A 24,564-nucleotide genomic window follows, 5' to 3' on the forward strand; every position below is an offset into this window, starting at 1 on the left:
TGATGTGTTATTTAGAAAGCTCAATGAGCGTTGGTAAACTAGCACCTCCTGCGGATGTATTATTCAAAATGAATTGTTTATTTAAATTTTAACTAATTGGCTTTCTTTTTTTGTTTTTCTTTTTGGCTAAGCTACCCGTCCAAGTCTTTGAGGCACCCAGTGGTGGCTTATGGCTTATCGCTTTACTTCTACATCGTGAATTTGTGATTAAAGATAGAAAATTAGAAATCCATCCTTTCTAATATATATATATATATAACCGAAACTTTTGAAACTCCCATAATTTTCCACGTCAGCATAATATTTAAAAAAAAAAAACATAAACTAAAAAAAAAAAAAAAAAAAAACTTTTCACGCAACATAAAACTTTTAAAACCCGATAAACACAAAACCCAATCTTTGCTTCGCCTTCCTCAATCAAAACCCACCATACCCTATTTCTCTTGTTCCCCTTCTCCTTTACCGTTTCACCCACAACCACCCCAACTCAGCAGGCAGCAGAACCTTCACCACCCACAACAACCGCAACACACAAACCACCATAATCAGACCATATCAAACCCACAACCCAAAAACAAAAAAAAATTCTGAAGATTTGTGATTGCCTAAAGTTATAGTCACTGCTGAACTTCGTTCCTATCACTTACAAAAATTCGAGATCTGGGGGAGTCCGATTCTAGATGAACATTGTGAATCATCTGGCCATTGAGGAGATGATATGGTATGTTAGGTTTGGTTTTTGATTTTGTTATTAATCTAGCTTTGCGTTGCTTTAAATTTTTAGATCCCACACCCTCCTTTTCTCAGCCTCTCGTTTATCAAGTTCCAAAATCAACCAAAGCCTCAACTTTGAACACACCCATTTGCAATTTTCTCTGAAGATTGTCACCGCCCCTCCTACCAAATTAGTGAAGGCAAATTTTAGAAATAGTTTTGTATTGTAAATATCATTTTATAATATTTATTGGCTATTCTTGGCTTTGTATTATTGAAATTTTTGTTGCTATTATTATTGGCTATTGTTGTTGTGTCGTGTGAGAACTGAGTTTTCTTTTCTATGGTTATGTATATTATGGTTGCTTTGTTGAGTATTCACACACTGAATCTAGAGTACATGAACTATATTCTTATTTTAAAATTTTTGTAATTTAGGACTTTTGATTTATAGAAGTTATTATTATTTAAAAACTTTCATCAATTATTAATACTATTTGGGTTGTTGGTTTTAATTAAGGTTGAATGATGAGAAAAAGCAAAGCATGATAGAAGACATCTACAACACCAAGAAGTAGAAAAGGCGGAGAAATAATTGAAAGGGTTTTTTTGGTATTGGTATTGGCGGAGGAATTTGGGTTAGGATATGCTGGCAAGCCTATGTGTTTTAGTTTTATTTATTTATTTTATATTTAATGGTTTTTGCTTTGTTTCTTAGGTTTAGATGGTTTATCCTTGATCACTGTTAAAATCTGTTGTTGAAGCTTGAATGTTATAGTGTAGTCATTTGACAAATGCAAATTAATTGTTGTTTAATTTTGTTGCTTTAAATTTAAAGGTGTTAAAATCTGTTGAATAAGTTATAATGATTATTGCAATAGAATACTTGCTTTCTAAATCTAAATCAAATGACTAGAAGATTGTGCTTTATGTTAGTTTGGGATTTTCATTTGAACATATATTATGTTGGTTGTGTGTTTTATGTAGTTTAGCTTCTTGAAAGTATGTTTTTGGAATTGCAATTTCAACGGAATTATTAATTTTCTGTTCCAATTTTGTTTTAAGCCCTTTTGTTCTATTATAGTTTTCAGCGATTTAATTTCAATTTCTTTTTTTTTCTTTTTTTTTTGGGTAATGAATACGTGTTGTGCAGAGAGAGTTGGAGAGAGATCTGTGGGAGACCCTTCGCTATTGTCAAACCAGTCCCCTCTAATACTGATGAAGAGATTACTGTATTAATTGTTAATTTGACACAACCGGATGAAGCATGGAGTCGAATATTATGTATATGAGATTGTTCTGGTATTGGACAGATTATTTTTCTTCTCTCTTAATTTTATACTCTTGCATAGATTGTTTGTTCTCTCTTCCGTTATTATTATTATTTTTTTATCCGAAAGCAACCAAATGACCAATCTTTGGAACTTTAGCATATTTTTTATATATGTTTTATCTAATTACTATTGAACTCTTTTCTCTGTAAAAAAATCACAATTTGTATCACTATTGAACTCTTTCTCTGTAAAAAAAAAGGGGGTATTTGGTATCAAATGCTGACTGATAAAAATAAGCTGAGTGGGTGTGTTTTGATTGATTAAATGATGGAGATTGCTGACAAATTTTTCTTATGATTTTGTGTTTATTTGTGTCTTACACATTACAATTAGGTGTTGGATTTTGAAAATTTTCTTGGTTTTAATAGTTGAAGGATGGGAAAGAGGAAGGTGCTAAGCAAATACTACTCACCTGTCTTCAACCCAGAGGCTTAAGGGGTCAAGCACACATGATGCTTCCCATAAGTAGATGTTATTGGTGACAATTATTTAGGTATTCGAAGGTTCTAATGTTTTTTTTATCAATTTTCAGCTTCAATCTTCTTGGGTTTAATCCTTATTCAAATATGTTAAAACTTTTAAGGTTTTTGTTTTAATTGGTGGCAGCTGAGACTTGAGTGAGGATCTTGCAAAATATGCAAAAGTGTTAGAAGTAGGGGCTAATGGATTGGGCTATGAGCTGCTAAAAGACTTGGCTCTGTTAGGTTTCCAAAATCTCAAGGTTATAGACATTATTGGCTTCAAGGCTCTTTATTGTATGCATTTTCTTATGAGACATTTTGGCTCTGTCTTTGTAGTCAATATTGAAGTTAAGGTAGTTATATGTATAGTTTAGTGATCTAGGGAGGTGGATGAAAATTGTGAGTAAGATATTTGGCAGATTCTTTCAAACATTGTGCTTTCAATTGGAGTGACTAATTGGTTGCTATACATAAAGCTCAACTTGGACATTGATGCTGAAATATGTTTGAGGAATTTCATCTTATTTTAGTTTTTTATGTCGCTCCTTTTTTAGATAATGATTCAAAATAGTTGTTTCCTCATGTAATTTCTATTTGAAACTGATGTAAACTACATATAGTTACAATAATATTTTATAGAAAGAGAATGATTGAAACTTTACTTTTGGTTTGAATATAGAGCTATATTCCATTTGCAATGAGATGTTGACTCTAATTCCTTTGGTGATTTACAAAAGTCCCTTCTCTATACCTGTTATCAATAAGTTATTTATGAAATGTTTTTTGACATTGTCATTTGACACTTTGACAATAGATTAATAGTTTTGTACATGAGCTATGATGTCACTTAGGTTGATTACTTGATGAACAAATTAGTCTCTTATTGGTTCTTTTATTTATTTTATTTTTTTTTACCATATGGTTTCTTAATTATCTTTTTGTTTAACTAGCCCATGCATCGCACGAGTTAGCGAATAGTTATTATTATATTGATAGCCATGCATCAAATTTATTTCCCCTCTCACATTTTTGTGTATTTTATAGGCATGAGATATTGATGTTTATTCACTAATATTTACAACATATCCGTAAAGTATATGTTTGTCTGTAGTTTTGACTTCTCTTATTTAGTTTCATATGAAATAAAGTTGTTTTACATTTCCAGAAAAAAAAAAAAAAAAAAAAACTCTATTTCACATCAAGCTAAAAAAGGTAATTCAAATATTGATAAAGGTTTTTTTTTTTTTTTTTTTTTAAACATTCTATCTCCGCCAAGCTAAATAAAGGAAATTAAACAATAGTTTTCTAACTTATTTTAATGTTGCTATATATATCTAAAAACTGAAGCCTAACATTTATTGTTTCTACACTCCTGTTGAGCCACATTACTTTTTTTTTTTTTTTGAGTTTCCATCTTTATTGATTGTCTATTGCAAAACTAATTCTTTGTGGCCAACCAATGTGATGCATTACACGCCTATCATAAACTCTAATTGTCTATATTGAAAACTCCTTTTATTATTGAGTGTCATTTTCTTTCCATCCTTCTATATATATATATATATATATACACACTAATTTATGCAATAAATTTTGCTACTCAATCATTGAGCCACATCATCCACTTATTTTCTACCTCTTTTTTCTCTTTTAAGCTTTTCTTCTCACTACTCTCAATTAAAAAAAAAAAAAAGCAAATTAAAAAAAACTCCTCTTTTCCCTATTAATCCCACATACGTTTACACTTCCTCCAACATTTTCCTTCCTTCTTTACCTCCTCACTACTCTTTACTTCACCATTACACCTAATTGTGAGCTCTCTCTTCTCTCTCTCTCTCTCTCTCTCTCCTCTCTCTCTCTCTCTCTCTCTCTCTCTCTGTGAATTTTTGTTATTTCTTATAACTCTAATTAAGGTTTATGGTTTTTTTTTTTAATATGTTTTTTGCTATTGTATTTTTTTTATTTTTAAATTCCCATTACAAAGTCTTTGATCTCCCTTTTATAGTTTTGATTGAATTTTGGTTAGCAGTGATCATGTAGAAGGTTCTTTTTTTCCCTTGAATTGGTTATCATGGAAAAGTTATTGGATATTACTTTTTAGGATTGTCTATATTGTCAAAACATTTTTGTTCCAAGACCCGATGTTATGTCTAAGGGTCCGTTTGGATAGCACTTATTGTTGCTGAAAGTTGATAAAAACTGATTGTTGCTGAAAACACTGTAGCAAAATAATTTTTAAATGTGTAAATAGTATTGTGGGACCCACTTTTAATATTAAATATTACGTGAACAGTGCATGAACAGTACATGCACAGTGCACGCACAGTAACTTTTGTCTCCCCAAAGTCAACAACTGCGGCAAGGAAAAAAAAAAAAAAAAAAAAAAAGAGAAAACGCAAGTCTGAAACGTGCCGTGACTTGCCCCTATCCAAACGCACACTAAAAGTGATTTGCATTTACATTTCATCCGTACAGTTCATTGGCAATGACAACATGTTAGGTTTAGAATTGGGTTGTTGATTTAATACTTAGTTTTTTTTTTTTTTTGGGAAATGAAAATTTAAGTTTATATCAAAACACAATATACACGGCTATGAATTTGAATATGCCTAACAATTGTTTAAATAATAAATTATGATAAAGTCTATCTTTTATTCATTTGGTTTCATTTTAATTTTAGTTAAGATAATATTTTGATTTTTTGATGAGTTTTGATTATTATGATAGTCTCCTTATTCCTTAAGATATAAGAAATTTGAATAATAAATTTGAAACTTATAAAGTTTAGTTATATGTTAGGCAAATATAACACACTACAATAGAAATTAGAATGATACGGTTCACCTTAAAAAAATATTAATTGATGTAGGACGCAATTTACTATTTAATTATTGTAATTTATTATTTTTGGTATTTTTATGTAAAAAAACGTTATTTTAGGTTTAGGTGATTTATTTCCTTGTTTTTAGGTGCATTTAATGTTTTTTAGGTCAAATTTGATTCCTGTTATGGTTAGGTATCAATTAGGAGTTATTTTAAATTATATTTTTTTGTCTATCAAGTTTTAAGGAGCCCTTAAATAGGCCCCTAAGTCTGTAAACGTTTTTCATAGTTTATTATCAATAAAAATTCAGACTTGTGTCTTTTGTGTTCTCTAGTAGATTCCAGACCTACCAAGAACTAGCAGTTTAGTTTATGTCCATCAAAGAGAGCATCGTGTGTGCTTCTCTTCAAGCTTCCGCGACATCAGTTGGTATCAGAGCATTGACTTACCCTGGTTTGATTGCTAACCGGCGAGACTGTAACCACCACCACAACAACGACAAATAACTTAGCAAGTATTACGTGATGTACAACAAGCACTCACAAATATCTATGCTAGGATGGTGCCGTTGAAGAATGGAAACAATAGAGATAACTGCAGCGGAGACATAACTCACGGGCAACCTATTGGTAAGCAAATTTCATATAGACCTTATAAGAGAATTGCAAGTTTTAATGGCTATTTTTTAAAAGAAGATTTTCTTGATTGGTTACTTGATCTAGAGGATTTATTTGACTATGAGAATATTTGCTATGAGCGAAAAGTTGGACTTGCTTTGTATAAACTTAGTAAGTATGCCTTATGTTGGTGGGAACGAGTACAATCTGATAGAATCCGACAAGGTAAAGACAAAATTCAATCATGGCCAAGGATGAAAAAGATGCTTGCTATCAAATTTTATCCTTTGGATTGTGAAGAAATCTTGTCATATACAATACAAGATTATTATTGGGCAAGAAGTTCATACTTGAATTATTTTGAAAAGCCAAATATTCCACCGTTAAAGGAAGAATTACATGTTAAAGAAAATATCATTCTTGAAGAATATGGAGAAGTCAAAGAAGAAAATATTGAGATTTCTGACGAAATTAATGAAAGCCTTGTTATAGAAAAAGAACCTAAAATCAAGATTGTGGAGGAGATTAATGAAGACCCTATTATAGAGAAAGATCTTGAGGTTGAGGTAGTAGAGACCATTAAAGAAAAAATTATAGAGGAAGTTGTCAACAATCTCGATGAAATCAAGTTAGATGATTGCAACATTCAAACTCCTATTATTTTATTGGGAGACACCGAAACAAAGTTTATTGATTTTATTGGAGTGGAAAGATTTGATTTGATTATTGACTCTTATTTGATGAATATTGTCAATTACATGAAGATCAAGGGAGAAGAAGTTCAAGTTGCCAAATTAATGACTTTCAAGTTTGGCAAGAAGACAAAGAAGATGAAGTATTCAACGTATTTGTTCTCTTGGCATGGGAGATTCCAGATTTCAAAGATGAACTCGAGGACGAGTTTGTTTCAAGTGGAGGGGTCTGATGTAGGACACAATTTACTATTTAATTACTGTAATTTATTATTTTTTTGGTATTTTTATGTAAAAAACGTTATTTTAGGTTTAGGTAATTTATTTCCTTGTTTTTAGGTACATTTAATATTTTTTAGGTCAAATTTGATTCCTGTTATGGTTAGATATCAATTAGGAGTTATTTTAAATTATATTTTCTTGTCTGTCAAGTTTTAAGGAGCCCTTAAATAGGTCTCTAAGTCTGTAAACGTTTTTCATAGTTTATTATCAATAAAAATTCAGACTTGTGTCTTTTGTGTTCTCTGGTAGCCTTGTGGATTCAAGGAACGCCTCGTGGATTCAAGGTTTACTACCCAAGAACTAACAGTTTAGTTTCTGTCCACGAAAGAGAGTACCGTGTGTGCTTCTCTTCAGGCTTCTGCGACATCATTAATAAAAAATAAAAAATAATAGAATGATATATTTGTAGAGATAAAAAGATAAAGAATATTTTGTGGTGGTGCTTTCCCAACAAACTTGGGTTGATTGGCCCCAAAACCCCAATTAATTTATATTATGGGTTGGGTTCAACCCATAATGGGAGGTCCCAAAAGTGGTTTGTAGGGTAATGTGAGATGCCTAAGCAGTGCTTTGATACTGAGTTGGTCGAAATTCAACCCAGCCAAGGAGGCCTTCAAACAGCTGAAGTTCCCTTTCAAAAGTCCGAGCAGAACTGTTTGTTTGTTTAGACCCCAGAATACTCAGATTGTTTAACCTAATTAATTAACTAAGTTGATATTTAGGTTTATTATTCAGATCTAGATTAAACACATACAATCATATTACTTAGTGCAAAAAAGTAAACAAAACAAGCACTATGATGACATAAGAAAACTAATGAAACCAATAGTTTCAAGGTAAAAAACTTGAGGAGGATTTAACCTAATTTATCCTCAAGGCAACAAATTCACTATGATAGAATGGAAGTTTTACAATAAATTTAAACCCTAAATCTAAAGTTACCTCTTGTAATACTTACTCACACGACCACGTGCACAATTCACGGACTCTTCTATCTGAATTTGTCACTCACAAACACCCACATTTGTGACTCTGAGATCCCATTCAGAACTTTAAATCATCAACTATGTATGATCTTGTATGCAGCAACTTAATCCACCAGTTCTTGGATGTAGATCTTCCTTTCAGTAGATGCTTATTGAGTTAGAAGGCTACAGAAACCTTACAAATCTTACAAGAATAACTCATAAGACTTCAAAGAACTTCTGAAACGTATTTAGGATTTTCCTTTTATATTAGGTAGTGTTGGACTGAAACCCTAAACGTTTTCGCAAGCTTTGGACCTAATTTAAATTTTGCAGAAAACGACTTTTGATCGGTCAAGCCTTTCTTTCAATTGGTCGAGCCTTGGAGATTCTAACTTTTTCTTTCTGCAGCTTGACTATTCTTGAAACTTGACTTGAATCATCATGAGTAATGTCTAACACTTAAACTAGACATGTTTTTGTTGTTTGCCAACTTACATAAAATTAGAACCTAAACACTTATTCCTAAATATTTTGAAACTAACAAGAACTTCCCTATCCCCAGAATTGTATTCTCACTTTTCTCTGTGTATCTCTTACCAATGTTTTTTGTTCCAACACTTAGTTAGATTTCTCTTCCCCTTTTTTATACCCTTCTCTTAATGGAACCCTCATGATGATGGAATATCCCACACGTGCCTGGGCCGCTCCACCCTTTGGATGGTTCTATGTTATTATTCCTAAATGTCCCATCATATGCTAGAAGTGGGACTCGAATCCTACTACTGGGAAGATCTCTTAGTAACTTGTGTCTAACGTCGAATCCTACGCTCGGTTAGTGGGTTCCCCAATACATCAACTTATATCCTTAGCAAAGATAGGTCTTTGTCGGCGAATTCTTCCAAGGTGATACATACCTAATTATATTTCACTGGGTTAATGCAGGTCACAATCAGGCTGGTTTAACCTCAGAGGGGCCGAGCCTAATTCAAGAATGAGCCTCTGTTTCCACACCCTTTACAGCTTCCTTCTCTACAAGTGTATTGAATAACTTCGCATCCAACAACAGGTTTCAAGTTGCTAGGAGTTAGTCAAGTATTGAGATCCGTGCAAAGAGAAGAAGTCTCTACAAAATCAGGACCAATTGGGGATTAGCGTCAAGATTCAACTATACATTAGTACTTTAGGATAGGCCAGGTTTGAGATAAAATTCCTTGTACTTGTAATTATTTTTTTTTTAATTATTGATTCTTAGAGGTGGTTAGTTGAAAATCACCCAAGTTTTTGCCTTATGAGAGATTTTTCCCATTAGTTAATAAATCACCGTATCAATTTAATTTATGTTGCACTGTAATTATTTGGTGATTTGTTGGTGTTTCCATGATATTCCATGTAATTTGACATAATTAATCAACTCAGATAATTCAATTAATTTACTAAGGTCAATCTATAATCCAACAAGTTACAAGGGCGGTGCTACTTGTTGGTCAGAGTGGTCATATGACCGCCCTGAATTGAAAAAAAAAATTATATACCCAAAAAAATTTAAATTTACATGGGTTGTACACCACCCTAAAAATATTATTGACCACCCTAAAAAAAATTTGAGTCCACTACAAGTAAAATTTGACCCCTCCACAATCTTAGCCATTGAAGGTTAAACAAAAAATTGCCCAAATAAATACAAATCAATCCAAACGATCAAACAACAAGACAAATTAGCCCAAAAAATTTAACAAAAAATAATATAATATAATATCCCTCCCCAAATTCACGCCAGTTTGAAGCAAATATCATGTTTTCACTAAACCAATTTAGGCGGTCAATTCCTCAAAATACCCTCAAACAAGTGATTAAAGACAACTCTTGGTACCCCTCATCAGCTTCTTCGCAAGCTACACCAAATTGTGAAGAATCTTCGCAACAAAAAGAAGTCTGGTGGTGGCCAAGATGTTGGGCAGAACGACCTGGACTTGTGGCTTACCTGACAGTGAGGATAACAATGGGAAGAAAATGAAATAAGCTACACAATGTGGATAACAGATGTAGACTTAGTGTCTTCATTGTGTGAAAGTAGTAAAGTTAGCTACAGAAAACTTGTATTTAAAATTCATTGCAAAAGGGAGTGGGCTCTTCATTGCCAGGTGAAGTAAGGTGAATTGGTGAAGCACCGCGTGTACCTTTATTTATTTATTTAAGTAATGTTATGTTTTGAACATTTTTATAATAACTTTACAACAAATTTTATGTTGCAAGTTATTTTTGTCAACTAATTATAGTTTGCCACTTATAATTTTGTTATAAAAATATTTAGACATATCATTTTTTTTTCCTTTAAATTGGACACTTTAATTTTATGTTGGTTAGAACATTCATATCAACTAATGTAAATTTTTTTTTTAAGTATATAAACCTAATTATTTTTTTATTTTATTAAACAAAATTTTCAAACATTCACATCATTGGCAAACTAATCGAAAAAGTAAAAACTAAGAAATGAATAAAATAATCCATTTACACATGAATGGTACAAGTATAAATTTACATGGATACCGTAATTGTGGAAGGAAATACAAAATTTTAGATGATTTGGGGTGATTTTTTGGATTTGTTTGCCAAAATTTTGCATTAACCCATTTTACATGGGTTGATGCAAGTGCTCTTAGGTCATACATTGATAAATACCAAATATATTGAGTAAAATTATAGCCTTAAGCTATAACTAAGTTTGTAACCAAATTTTGTTTTTATTCAAATGCACACTTGTGATGTCAATAAAATTCAAAATTTTATTTAATCTTATTTAATTTAAGCTTCTTAATAACTACCTTGAGAAAATTTTTTGGACCCGCCACTAATAGATTATATGTTTTTATTAACGAATTGATTAAAAAAAAAAAACAGAGACCATCACTATTATACACGGATGACATAGTCCCTACAATATTCAAGCAAATGTTTGAAAAGGTGGACAAACCAGCAAAGCTTTTATTCTTTGATATGTCCTCCTCGGAAGAGAAACCTAGTTCTAACATCAAGAACAAAGTCCAATTTGCATGTGATGATGATGATGATGATGAGTACGTATCCAAAGGGAGCAGTACTACTCTCACTACAATACATGGCAACAAACAATGTCGGGGTGGATCTAACAGCAAAGTTGGTCGTATTGCTCCCCGTAGTAGTTTCAAGTTTCTATACTAGGACACCACGACTTGGATATAGATCACTCTCAAGGGCATTCCCCAATCCAATATGGCATGGTTTTCTAGGGGGTTTGCAGCAATCATCGCCGCCGCCACTATACCAGTTAATGGGACAATTACCGTCTCTAATTGACATATATAAGTTGCTTTACCATGAGTTGCTCAAGTTATTATTACACTTTCTAAGGCATGGTCTGTGGGTATTTGGTTTTTGTTTTTTTACAATCACCAACACCGCCAGCGGGATATTGATATTTTTTCTATCACTAGTGTCTACCTCACCTTTTTTGTGTGTGGGACTGTATGAGAAAACAGATTATTGGGAGTGACAGCTTTATGGTTTATTGTGTTTTATTGTCATTGTCATCAGACCTTAAACTAAATTTATGATTAATGATTTGAGACCCATCCTTTGTAGCTCAGATTTGGATATGAGGCCCAATTTTATTATCTATCAATTTTGTTTAAACCAAGCACATAGCATTTTGCATGTTTGATTAAGAATTTAAAATAAACACGTAAATAAGCGATTAATATAATGTGTTATTTAGAAAGCTCAATGAGCATTGCTAGCACCTCCTGTGGATGTGTTATTCAAAAAGAATTGTTTATTTAACTGACTTTCTTTTTTCTTTTCTTTTTATTGGCTAAGCATCTTTCCAAGGCTTTGGGGCACCCAGTGGTGGCTTATGGCTTATTGTTTTACTTCTACATCGTGAGTTTGTGATTAAAGATAGGAAATTAGAAATCCATCCTTTCTAATTATTATATAGATAGTCACTCATCAAATTTATTTTCCCTCTCACATTTTTGTGTATTTTATGGACATTGGATATTGATGTGTATTCACTAGTATTTACTAATTAAATACCTGTAAAGTACCGGTCTATTCATAGTTTTGATTTTTTTATATATTTTTATTTAGCTTGATTTGAGATAGAGTTGTTTTGTAATTTTAGAAAACAACTAGATAAAAATAAATTTAAAAATTTAAAAAAAAAAAAAAAAAACTATATCTCTCATCAGACTAAAAAAAGTAATTCAAATATAGATAGAATTATTTTCTTTTGAAAAGTAATTTGACCTCAGCCAAGCTAAATAAAAGAAATCAAACGATAATTTTGCAACTCATTTTATGGTTGTTACTCAAATATTGGAAAATGAGTTGGCATGAAATAAAGTTGTTTTCCAAAAAGTTTTAGTGAAAAGTAGCTATCTCATGCCAACTTAAGATAGTATAAATAGGAAATCAAAAGATACATGAATCAATAATATCATTCTTGACAAAGAACTTGGAAAAAGGAAAAAGAAAATGGTATCTCCAATTAGCTGCCTATCAATCTTGGTAAGCCCCTTACTAGTCACCTCTCTTTTCTACCAAGTTTCTAATGCAGTAAACGATACCTATCTTGATAGCCTTTGCCACAAATCCACGGACTATGATTTGTGTAAATCAACTTTTGCTGCAGACGATCGTACTTCTACAGCTGATCTAAATGGTCTTCTCCTCATTTCTATTTCTGCAAACCTGAATATATTAGAAACTACCATTATTAATCGAATCCCAAAAATTCTTGAAATACTCGATGACCCACAGGATAAGGCTCGACTTCAGAATTGCTCAACCGATTTTAGTTTTGCACTAGAGAATTTGACTGGTGCATACTTGGCTTCGACTTTAAAGAATTATACAGAAGCGGTGAGGTTAGCTACCGATGCAGCTTTTAACAATGTAGAATGTGATAATGAATACAATACGACCCACCGTCCATCTCCAATAGCAGATGTCCCTCGCACAGTGGGGAGGCTAATCTTCATTAGTTACGTTATAGTTGGTGAGATCCCAGAATAATGTACATGTGATCTATAATAAAAAAAGGTCTGCCAAAGTTCTTGTAACTCAATTGCTACATCTTGTTGTTTTTTTCTTTTCTTTTTTTCTTCGAGAATGTACCTCTTGGTGTAATTATAAAAAAAATAACAAATAAAGACCTATTCGTGTTAATATTTATTTGTAATTACCTCTCTTTCTCTCAATAAATATGGTATTATTGCATTATATTCAATACATCTTTAGTTACATGTTTTTTAGTCATGAACTGTAAATTTTTCGTTTGCTAGATGATGAATTTTATACACACACACTCTCTCTCTCAGGAAAATAAGGTCAAATTGAAAATTAATGCATTTGACCATAACATAACCCACTCACACCTGTAAAATATTTTACACACTGACGTTCCCTTCAAACCATTTACAATCCTTCGAAAAAAATTTGTTCTCCTCACTCTCACTCTCACTCTCATCACTCACGAGTCATGCCAAGCCTAAGCCAAAGGACAGAGAGATTGGTTGCCGGTGAAGCCCAAATCGTTGCCCTCAATGCACAACTCTACTGTCGTGCATGCAAGCCCTATGATTTGGGTCATGTCATCTCCTCACATTCTCGTTGCCGCCATCCATGATTGATCTCGTATTTTTTTTTTCCTCTTGATCTCATTGCCGCCGCCTCTAAATCAACCCATCCATGACTGATCTTGTCGTTTTTTCCTCTAGATCTCATCGTCATCACCTCTAGATCAACCCACCCATGACCGATCTCTATCTCTTTCTCAATCTACCTCTCTCTTTCCTTCAATCGCTCACTCTTTCCTCATTCCTCTCTCAGTTTGACTGATGATGATGGTGTTTAATGAATGGTTTTGTTTTGAGTCTTGTTTCATTAGTTTATATATTGAAATTCTGTATTATAAAATTTGTTTGGAAGCTGAAAAAATGTGAGAAAGTAGTAGAAAATAAGCATTTTTAGAATGTAACCAAACACCTAAAAATATTTTCCAAAGCAATTTTCAAAATGCAACCAAACACTAGAAAATATTTTCCTTTCCCAAAAATATTTTCACTTGAAAATATTTTACCTTCGAAAAATATTTTACATGTTGCCAAACACAGGCTTAACAGAAAATATGGGCAAAAATGGTTGCTGATGGAAACAAAATAGAACTTTAGGAGTAAAAATCCAAACCTTGAAACTTCTGAATGTAAAATCCAAATACTTTCAAATTTCAAAAGATAAAATCCAAATCCTAAAATTTTAAGAAATAAAATTCAAACACCCTTAAACTTTAGAGACATAATTTACAATTTAACCAAAAAAAAAAAAAAACCCCACGGGCCACAAGCCACAGCCCAAAAGCAAAGTCATACAATACTGTCATTTCGAAACACAGCGAGTTAATGAAGTGTGCACCCCTCACAATAAACCCACAACACACAATATAATTCACATAGGACCCTCTATTCCTCCCCACCACCAAGTTGCGTACATAACATGAAAGTAACCTTTCAAAAGATATCAAACCCAAATCTGTAATCTCACCCTTAACTGTGTAATCCACTTGATATTCCAACGTGTGTGGATAATACTCCCACGGGATGGGGAGTTAGGGTGACAGGTTTGTTCTACTTCTGATGGGGATTTTTAGTTTCAGTTACCTTAATCAGTTACTATGGTCTTTGTTTAGTTGTGTTCTTCTTCATTGACCGTTAGGGAGCTCTGGTTCATGCCCTGGTGCACCCAATAATACGTAAATGTGGAAATTGATTCCTCTGCCAAATAGCCCTACCCCGTGAGAAATTATAAGGTTTAGACAAGGGAGGTGGTCCACTCTCCTATTTGTTTAAAATTGCTAAGTTAATTTTTTTTTTTTTTTAAACAGAAACTGATTACTGACTCAAGTGACTCAACAGAAACTAAAAGACTCCCATTCCACTAATTTTTTTTAAACAAGTGAAAATTTTTTAGTGGAATAGTTGATAAGTGACGTGATCTACCAAAGGATTGTATAATTTCTCCTACCCCCTTTATGAATGGCCCAGTTAACGCCCTCATCCAAGGTCATTATTAATTATTAATGCTCAAGAGATTGTCCAACATTTTTTATTTTTTAAACCATTATAATGCTTTTTATCACTTGGAACTCAATGTCATCGCTCACCACTGAAACAGACACAACACTAAGGGTACGTTTAGTACACTGAATGTAGATTACATTAAGAATAGTAACATTTATTACTGAGAATAGAAGACATTGTAATGGAATAACTATTACTATTCATAAGTTTGGTTGTTACATATGAAAAACTTATAAAAGAAGATGTATAAGGAAATTTTATATTTTTGGAAATATATTAATTTTAAAACCTATTATATACACTAAGGAATATCTATTACATCCATTTTAAAGAGGAATCGCTATTCTTCAATTTAAAGAATAGTTATTCCAATGTAATAACTAATCCATGTAATAAAGATGCAACCAAATGACTGAATTAATATTACACATGAATAACTATTCCATTACAGAAGCTATTACAGCATACCAAACATACCCTAAGTTTTTTAATAAGGAGGTTTTAGATTTAAAATGATTTTAACAAATTGTATTTTTTTTTTCTTTGTTAAAAAAAAGAGGTAAAAACGTTTTTCTTTAATTGTGAATGAATTAAGTTGTATATGAACAACTCAAGCTTGGCTTGAGACAAGTTTAAATATATTCATTTGTTTAGTAAATAAGTCAAGTTAAAGCCAAAGTTTAGGCTCGAGTATTAAACAAGCCAAGTTCAAACATTATTATTTGTTTGTGAACAAGTTTATGAACATGAGGCGCAATTTAATTATATATAATATTATATTTCTAAACGTAGATTTGTCTAAAAATATACTTAGATAAACTTGAGATTGAATTATATAAGTCTATAAATAGTTCATATAATATCAAATTATTATTTCTACTTTATTATAATATAATCAGTCTATAAGTCTATTCATAGTAAAATTTCATAAATTTGTAAAAGGGTAACAAATTTTAGTCACTATTTTCTATATATGAGAAAAAAAAAAAAGTTAATGAAGTAACTTGTGAACAAACTCAAGCTTATTCGATAAGAAAATGAACCTAGTATGAAGACGTAATCTTGTTTGGTAATAAGTTTGAGCTCAGCTTGCATTTGAAATCAAGCTAAAGCTAAATGAATAAGCTTGAAATTCAGCACAAAAAATAAAAAATAAATTAACTGTGAAATTTTTAATACGCAGCTTGGTTTGGCTAGTTTAAAGTCTTATTTATGGCATAACAAAATCTCATAACATTTTTACAAGAACGTCATATTGAGTTGTGAATGATCCTCATATAATTTTTATTTCATTTTATTTTGACCCATGATGACCTAACACCTTAGCTTGTCATTCTAGATGTTGTGAAATTTTATTGTGTGACCGTTTAAAAGAAAAAAAAATCTCATTGGAGTTTTCGGCTTTTGTTTACTTGTAAATTGTTGGATGGTCTATTGGATTTTTCTCACCCTTGAATGGAAAGATTTTTTCAAATTTGGTTCGATATCAAGGCCCACACCTCCTATGAGAAGAGGGAAGAACTCCTCCGGAAAGAGTAAATAAATTCAACAAAGGTAAGGGACAAATCCCTGATTTTCAAGACATTACTAGGATACAACCAATGATTTTCTTTCTCATTTGGTTGTATACCTTGTTTGTTTCTCCAAAAACAGAAACAAACTGATTTATCCTTGTGGCCAGTGATTTTCTTCAAGACACACCAACGAAACCTTTCCATCACCTGTACATGCTCTCAGTGCCATGGTACAGCCAAATTATTTTATATCCTTGCGGTAACCATAATCTTCATTTTTACTTTAATGTTTTGGCCAGACAACTTACTACAAGTACTAAAAAGATAAAAAGTACAAATTCTTCTATGGATTAAACCCAAATGTTATGGCTAGACAACTTACTATACTAGTACTAAAAGGCTAAAATGATACAAATCCTTCTATGGATTAAACCCAAGCAATACTGGGGCTATTCTTAGCAAAGGCTCTAGGGTTCTTGGTTGAAACTTCCTTGCGAAACGAAAGCAAACTGTAGTTGTGATACCATCATAAGTACAACTAAAACCATGTCTCACCTGATTCAAAAACGCTTCAGAGACATCCTTCCTTTCAAACTTGGTTGGATGTGAGCCACCTCTGGACCAATCAACCCAAGTAATGCTACTGTTGGAATTCATGCTCGGTTGAGTTTTAGTCACAAGGGTTGCCTAGTAGTGCTCATCCATATAACATGGAGGCTTGCATCTGACACTATCTCTACGGCTAGCTTCCGGTGAACTTCAAACCATTGGTTGCCTTTACACCAATCTGACAATGATATCGTTGGCCACATACGTTTATTGTAATGGCCGCAACCCATCATTCTTGGATCATCAATTGAGCCAACAAAACTATGGTTAGAGTTGATCAGGCAGTTGTAAATTGTTGTAAAATTGAATAAAGAAATGCATGTTTCAGAGAGGAACACAAATCTCTCGTTGGACTACCGCACACCTTTGGTGCGATGGTCACTCCACAAGTATAAGTGCTTGTGAGGTGTGGGAGGCAAGAACCGGGGTTCAAGTCTTCAGGAGGGAGCTTTATACACATATACACTTAAATTAGGCTAAAGTAGAATTTCTATCTTGTATATATAAAATTAAAATTAAAATTAAAAAAAAAAAAAAACAAAAACAAACAAACAAACAAACAAATCTCTCATTGGAGAAATCAAGTAGGGCATTAGCTAATAGGCGCCTCTTTGCATCAACCGTTGTGGCTTGTCCCCATTCCACTTGCTGCAAAATACAGATTCAGGTAAAATGAATGGAGGAAAAAACATGGCTTGGTTCATGTCTTGGTAGGTTTTTAATTGGGGATGGGGCAATATAAATTTCTAACCTTGCTTGGCATCCTGCACTTGTAGAACACTGAGGATTCTGGTGGTTCTTTAGTGAACTCTTGTGAAGTATGGAGGTCAATTGAGTAGAGCCCTGCATGTCCCTTAAAGAACTTTTCCCATAATGGTCCCAAGGGCAATTTTCCTCTAGTTAAGAACATGAATGCCACCTTTCGCGTCCGATTGTAAGGGTATTTTTCGATATTTGGCACCATTGAGGCTAGCCACATTAACTCCTTATCGCTCATTGAATGTGATAGCTCATTGGGAGCAACCCAATCTCTCAAACCTCTACTCCCATTTGATAATTGAAATGGGTGCAAGGAAGGAGCAGATGAAGAAGAATTGCAAAGAAAATAAGAATATGAAGGCCTGGGTGACTTTGGATAAAATGCACAGTTAGGGGAAGTAAAACTCATCTGAGGATAGGAATTTCCTAGCACGATTGTTGTTGAACATTCCTAGTATCATTATGAAAAACGCTAGTGACAAACATAAGAATATGGTGGTTGTGATATGTAAACTCCTTCCTCTTAACTCTTTTAATACGTATGGAAAGTTGTTCTACAAACACAGTGATCTTACACTGCTTCATCTCTTTCTCTAGCTTACAGTATAAGCAAAAGCTCGGAAATAGTTTTCTTCATTTATGCAAAAGGAAGTCTTCAGAAGTGTTTTTAAGCTATGAAGCTAGACAATGGACAGGGTCTAAAAAAGGCTTGATTCCAGCAAGGTTAAGCAAGGGCACATGGGAAGTGCCGGGAAAAGTGTGAATGGTAGAAAGCCTAAAACGTTATGGTATGGAGGAAATAATGGTCCTTGGAGTTCACAAGCTCACATACACGAGAGAAGTAGGGGGGAGAGAGATCACAAATATCACGAGTTTGGTTGCAGAAACGCAGGTTAAAGAGACAATTGGATAACTTCCAAGAATTAAAGATCAAGCTTGGAACCTGTTTAACATAAAACACGAATCTAGAAGAGAAAAAAACAGAGCAGTTTTTCGTGTTGATTTTTACCTCTTTTCTTTTCTTTTCTTAGAGAGAGAAAGAGAGAGAGACTGCTCAGTTCTATTCTTGACTTTTCACAATGTAGTCTTATTATCAATGAGCAACACTCCTTAATTCTGAGACGGGTGTCAGTCCATTTTAAGGAGCTCTAAAATTTACCACCAAACCAATTACATATAAATTTTCACATTCTTATTTTTATCATCTACGTACTCACTCTTCGTATATGCTTCACAACACAGCAAAACAACGAAGGAGTTCTAAAATTGTAAACATCAATGACCTTTACCATAGCATCATATCAAGTATAAACCAACCATTAAGACCCTGTTCCACGAACTTCTGGAAAATCCTCCTCTACAATACAATATGAATAGACTAATTAGTAATTACTGATATATACTTAGATTACATCTGAAACCGAATTCCAGATTTTTTGCCCTTGTGGCTCTTATTTAGCACCGAACTTAATAACTGAGTACAGAACAGCAAAGCTAGCCACTGCACCAGCAACAAATAATTTAGATGTCCATAGCTTCTGATAATTTAACTGGAGACCCTTACTAAGGTATACCCAAGTCCATCGGGCAAGGAAATACAGCCCACAAGTTTTCTGGAACTTCTGGATCGAAATTGCCTACACAACAATTCAGCAGGCTCTATCAGCATTACTAGAAATTAACAATCACAATCACAATCACAAACAATTATTTATTCTTAGAAAATGTATACCTGGATCTACAATGATTATATTAAAATAGAATTAAACTTTTGTGTTCTGGGGTCTTTGTAATTAGTTTAGTTTTTTTTTTTTTTTTAGTGCAGCAAAGGAGGTGCCATTTGACCTAGAGCTCATTAATTTTTTTTCTCTTTCATTTTGACAAGGTATAGTTCACTGATTCAATAAAATTACATATAGAGCTTTTATAAATTCCAGGGAAATTGCAAGGGAATTGAGTCCAAACCTAATGAGTGGCCACAAGAAGCTTTCCTCACTTGGTTTCAAATTTACCCACCTTGTCAGCAAATGCAGCCAAACTGCAACTAAAAGTTTCTAAAAGAGGAAGCCCTACACACTCTTTCAGCCACCTTGTCAGCAAATGCATCCAAACTGCTATTAAAAGTTTCTAAAGAGAAGCCCTGCACACTCTAAGATGAATTTTTGGAATTTCACTTTTTGTCACTAAAATATGAATGCTTGCCGAACAATACGTAATCATTTCAAACATAGATAGTGAAATATTCAAAGGCCGTTCAAATTATTCCACTATAGGGTATAAGTTATTTCAAAATTGCCTAAGACAGAAGGTACAACAGCAACTCCATGGATCGCAGGATGCAGGGCGCCCAGGCACCAAGTGAGAATGGACAATGTTAGAAATACTGAATGATTGTATTGTATTTCTTGATGAAAGAATGTACATAGATGCCTTTATATATGAGGCATATGTGTGCAGTACAAGTAAATATGTGTGCTATACAAGTCTACAGCAACAGAATCAGGAGCAATTACAGGAGGATCAGGAGCAGCTACAGAAGGAATATGTGTCTCATCTGGAAAAAGATCTAAGACAGAAGAGGAAGACAAGGAAGCACTGAAATGAGAAAGTTCGACAAAGAGGCGATGTTCCCAAAAGACAACATTACAGGAGACACGAAGACGATGAGAGACAGGATCATAACACCTATACCCCTTTTGAGTTTCGCCATAGCCAAGAAAACAACAAAGCCTTGATCGAGGCTCAAGTTTGTTATGCTCATGTGGCTGAAGAAGAACGAAACAAGCAGAACCGAAGGAGCGAAGGTGGTGATAGTCTGGAGGTGACCCAAAAAGGCACTCATATGGAGTTTGATTTTGGATAACAGGACTTGGAATGCGATTAATAGTATGAACAGCATGAAGAGCAGCTTCACCCCAAAAAGGAGCAGGAACTTTAGCAGAGAGAAGGAGAGCGCGAACAGTGTCAAGAATATGACGAAATTTTCGTTCGGCTCTACCATTTTGCTAGAGGTACCTGGACAAGTTAGTTGATGAACAGTGCTATAGGAATGCAAAACAGCTTGAAAAGCATATTGAGTGTATTCAAGAGCATTATCAAATCGAAAAATTTTGATACGTCTGGAAAACTGAGTTTCAACCATTTTTGCAAAATTAGAATATACTTCCAATAATTCAGAACGATGTTTCATATTAAAAATCCAACTATAGCGAGAGTAATCATCAACAAAGACAACAAAATATCTAGACCCACCAATATAGAGACAGAGGAAGGCCCCCAAACATCAGAATGAATAAGGTCAAAGATATCAGTGGATATGGATTCACTAGTATTGAAAGGTAAAGCTGGTTGTTTTCCTAATTGACATGAAACACAATCAAAATTTTCTGTGGACACTGAACCTAAAAACCTCTAGAAGCCAATTGTTGTACCCGAGAGGAAGATGCGTGACCAAGTCAAGCATGCCAAAGTGCAAGGGAAAGAGTGGAAGAAACTGCAGCAGCTGCAGCAATAGAAACAGGAGCGACAAGTGGAAGAGAAGGTTGTCCACGGGAAACATCGCCCAACTCTGGGACCGGTCCCAAGCTCCTGTCCCGTCCTAGGATCCTGCACAATGCATCCAGAATAATCAAAGGTAATGCGATAACCCAACTCAGCTAATTGTCCCACAGAAAATAAATTGTAAGAAAGGTCAGGAACATTAAAGACTCCAGGAACCGAGAGGTTGGAGGTTGAAACTGAACCTATATTATTACCAGACATTGTGGAACCATTTGCTGTGCGAATATTAAGAGGGTGCGGTGCAGGTTTAAGGTCAGAAAATAAGGACGAGTGAGGTGTCATGTGATTGCAACAAGCGGAATCCATAAGCCAAGAAGAGAGGAGACATACCAGATAAAGCTAGAGAGAAGAGGAATAAGATGCATTACCAACCATACGAATGACATTGGCGATGATATTTATAAGGTCATCTCTGGAAATGGAGAAAGTGGATCCAGAAGACTGAGACTGTGCAGAAACAGGAGCCATGGGTTGGACACTCTCAGTGTTAGCAACTGTAGCAGCAGAAGTGAAAACAACTGATTTGTTGCGCTGATATCAAGTCTCAATATTATGGCCAAAATGTTTGCAAAAATTGCAAAAACGTTTGCTGGAATGTCGGCTATGATTATTGCAACAAGAAGAAGACCAGTCCTTATTCTTCATTTAGAAGCAAAATTTGCAAAAACGGACTGCAAAAATGAAATCTACGCGAAAAACTGGGTAAGGAGCACCTGGACTGTAAAAAGTCAACTCTGAAAAGTCAACGGTCAAAGTCAACAGTTAACGGTCAACGCACATCAGCTCACTGGGATAACGTCAGCAGGTGACGTAAGCAGCTGACGTTTGCTGATGTAAGCGGCTGACTGTGATGACGTAAGCAATGACGTCACCTAGGGCTGACGTCAGCAGATGCAGATCTGGCGCGTGGCAGCGCGGTCGGCGCGTGACGGCGCGTGGAGCCGTGATCTGATGCGCAGATTCTTTGGACGGCGCGTGAGGGCGCGTGGAGCTTCCGATGGTGGTCAGGTTTTCACTAAAAGGTAGATCGGCGTGGACGATCTCAGTGATGTCTGCAAAAACACAATCGGAGCTAGATACACGGCGGAGACGGTGGTTGCAGTGGTCTGTGTGGTGCGGGACTCCTCAACGACGGCGGCTGCAGTTCCGAAACCTGAGGACAACGGCTGAGAGACGTCGTAGGTTCAACGGTGAGTGGCTGCATGGCTGTTGTGACGGCGGAAGCGATAAGGGTGGAGTAACACCAAGAGAGACAAGACTGCTAAAAAAAAAGGTCAGAGCAGTGGCTCTGATACCATGTTAGAAATACTGAATGATTGTATTGTATTTCTTGATGAAAGAATGTACATATATGCCTTTATATATGAGGCATATGTGTGCAGTACAAGTAAATATGTGTGCTATACAAGTCTACAGCAACAGAATCAGGAGCAATTACAGAGGATCAGGAGCAGCTACAGAAGGAATATGTGTCTCATCTGGAAAAAGATCTAAGACAGAAGAGGAAGACAAGGAAGCACTAAATGAGAAAGTTCGACAAAGAGGCGATGTTAAATCTGTGGGATTTGGTGACACTTCTCCTGGGAAATCTGTGGTTGGTTGTAAGTGGATCTACAAGATTAAGACTCACTCTGATGGGTCCATTGAGCGCTACAAACTCGTCTTGTTGCAAAAGGTTTTACACAAGAGTATGGGATTGATTATGAAGAGACCTTTGCTCCGGTTGCTCGTATCTATCTGTCCGTGCCCTCTTAGCTGTTGCTGCTGCCAATAAATGGGACCTTTTTCAGATGGATCTCAAAAATGCATTTCTTAATGGGGATTTAAGTGAAGAAGTGTATATGCAACCTCCTCCTGGTCTCTCTGTTAACTCAAATAAGGTTTGCCACCTTCGACGTGCACTTTATGGCCTTAAGCAAGCTCCACGAGCTTGGTTTGCCAAATTCAGCTCTACCATCTCTCACTTGGGTTACATGGCCAGTCACTATGATTCTGCCTTATTTCTTCGTCGCACTGACAAAGGCACTATTTTACTTCTCTTATATATGGATGATATGATCATAACTGGTGATGACCTCAGTGGCATTCAAGAACTCAAGGTTTTTCTTAGTCAGCAGTTTGAGATGAAAGATCTTGGATATCTCAGCTACTTCTTGGGTCTTGAAATACTCATTCTACAGATGGACTTTATATTACTCAAGCCAAGTATGCTTCTGAACTCTTGTCTCGCGCTGGACTCACTGATAGAAAACTGTGGACACTCCAGTTGAGCTTAATGCGCATCTGANACTTGATGCATTATCTAAAAACCATATGTGGGATTTGGTGACACTTCCTCCTGGGAAATCTGTGGTTGGTTGTAAGTGGATCTACAAGATTAAGACTCACTCTGATGGGTCCATTGAGCGCTACAAAACTCGTCTTGTTGCAAAAGGTTTTACACAAGAGTATGGGATTGATTATGAAGAGACCTTTGCTCCGGTTGCTCGTATCTCATCTGTCCGTGCCCTCTTAGCTGTTGCTGCTGCCAATAAATGGGACCTTTTTCAGATGGATCTCAAAAATGCATTTCTTAATGGGGATTTAAGTGAAGAAGTGTATATGCAACCTCCTCCTGGTCTCTCTGTTAACTCAAATAAGGTTTGCCACCTTCGACGTGCACTTTATGGCCTTAAGCAAGCTCCACGAGCTTGGTTTGCCAAATTCAGCTCTACCATCTCTCACTTGGGTTACATGGCCAGTCACTATGATTCTGCCTTATTTCTTCGTCGCACTGACAAAGGCACTATTTTACTTCTCTTATATATGGATGATATGATCATAACTGGTGATGACCTCAGTGGCATTCAAGAACTCAAGGTTTTTCTTAGTCAGCAGTTTGAGATGAAAGATCTTGGATATCTCAGCTACTTCTTGGGTCTTGAAATTACTCATTCTACAGATGGACTTTATATTACTCAAGCCAAGTATGCTTCTGAACTCTTGTCTCGCGCTGGACTCACTGATAGTAAAACTGTGGACACTCCAGTTGAGCTTAATGCGCATCTGACTCCCTCAGGGGGAAACCATTGTCTAATCCCTCTCTTTACAGACGCTTGGTTGGCAACTTGG

The 24,564-nt window shown here is 34.8% G+C and overlaps 3 protein-coding genes and 1 pseudogene across 9 annotated transcripts in view; 2 read left to right on the forward strand and 2 right to left on the reverse strand.

The window, feature by feature from the left end:
* Positions 1 to 334: 334 nt before the first annotated feature.
* Positions 335 to 6,996, forward strand: LOC136066509 (uncharacterized). Of its 4 annotated transcripts, none has more exons than XR_010627992.1 (5): positions 342 to 721; positions 1,235 to 1,352; positions 1,868 to 2,016; positions 5,671 to 5,962; positions 6,715 to 6,996. XR_010627992.1 is itself a non-coding variant. In XM_065770901.1 (4 exons), the coding sequence occupies exon 4, from the start codon at positions 5,893 to 5,895 to the stop codon at positions 6,979 to 6,981; it is 1,089 nt and encodes a 362-aa protein (XP_065626973.1). In that variant the 5' UTR covers positions 335 to 721; positions 1,235 to 1,352; positions 1,868 to 2,016; positions 5,671 to 5,892; the 3' UTR covers positions 6,982 to 6,996. The 4 variants fall into 4 exon arrangements, 2 of the variants coding, with proteins under 2 accessions (XP_065626973.1, XP_065626974.1); XR_010627991.1 differs by lacking the exons at positions 5,671 to 5,962; positions 6,715 to 6,996 and adding exons at positions 2,417 to 2,541; positions 2,655 to 3,086 and having other exon boundaries at positions 344 to 721; XM_065770901.1 differs by having other exon boundaries at positions 335 to 721; positions 5,671 to 6,996.
* A 5,411-nt stretch (positions 6,997 to 12,407) lies between these two features.
* LOC112041187 (uncharacterized) lies at positions 12,408 to 12,947 on the forward strand. The gene has a single exon (XM_024074103.1). It carries the CDS (start codon positions 12,408 to 12,410, stop codon positions 12,945 to 12,947), a length of 540 nt encoding a protein of 179 aa, XP_023929871.1.
* Positions 12,948 to 16,944: 3,997 nt separating this feature from the next.
* On the reverse strand, positions 16,945 to 18,130 carry LOC112041188 (glycosyltransferase BC10-like; annotated as a pseudogene).
* A 1,120-nt stretch (positions 18,131 to 19,250) lies between these two features.
* The window catches only part of LOC112041190 (uncharacterized), a 31,877-nt gene continuing 26,563 nt past the window's right edge, over positions 19,251 to 24,564 (reverse strand). For 2 of the 4 annotated variants that reach the window (XM_065770906.1, XM_065770903.1), the window contains one exon: positions 19,251 to 19,529. In XM_065770906.1, coding sequence (XP_065626978.1) covers positions 19,344 to 19,529 — 186 coding nt within the window. In that variant the 3' untranslated portion in view covers positions 19,251 to 19,343. Of the gene's footprint in view, positions 19,530 to 19,862; positions 20,042 to 24,564 lie in introns of those variants that run through there. The other 2 variants (XM_065770905.1, XM_065770904.1) reach the window with 2 other exon arrangements.

The sequence above is a fragment of the Quercus suber genome, unplaced genomic scaffold, assembly GCF_002906115.3.
Source record: "Quercus suber isolate HL8 unplaced genomic scaffold, Cork oak 2.0 scaffold_37, whole genome shotgun sequence".
NCBI classification, from domain to species: domain Eukaryota; kingdom Viridiplantae; phylum Streptophyta; class Magnoliopsida; order Fagales; family Fagaceae; genus Quercus; species Quercus suber.

What these genes read in the sequence shown, in the direction of transcription:
- LOC136066509 (XM_065770901.1), top strand. Translation starts at nt 5,893, where the DNA reads ATGGTGCCGTTGAAGAATGGAAACAATAGAGATAACTGCAGCGGAGAC.
- LOC112041187 (XM_024074103.1), top strand. Translation starts at nt 12,408, where the DNA reads ATGGTATCTCCAATTAGCTGCCTATCAATCTTGGTAAGCCCCTTACTA.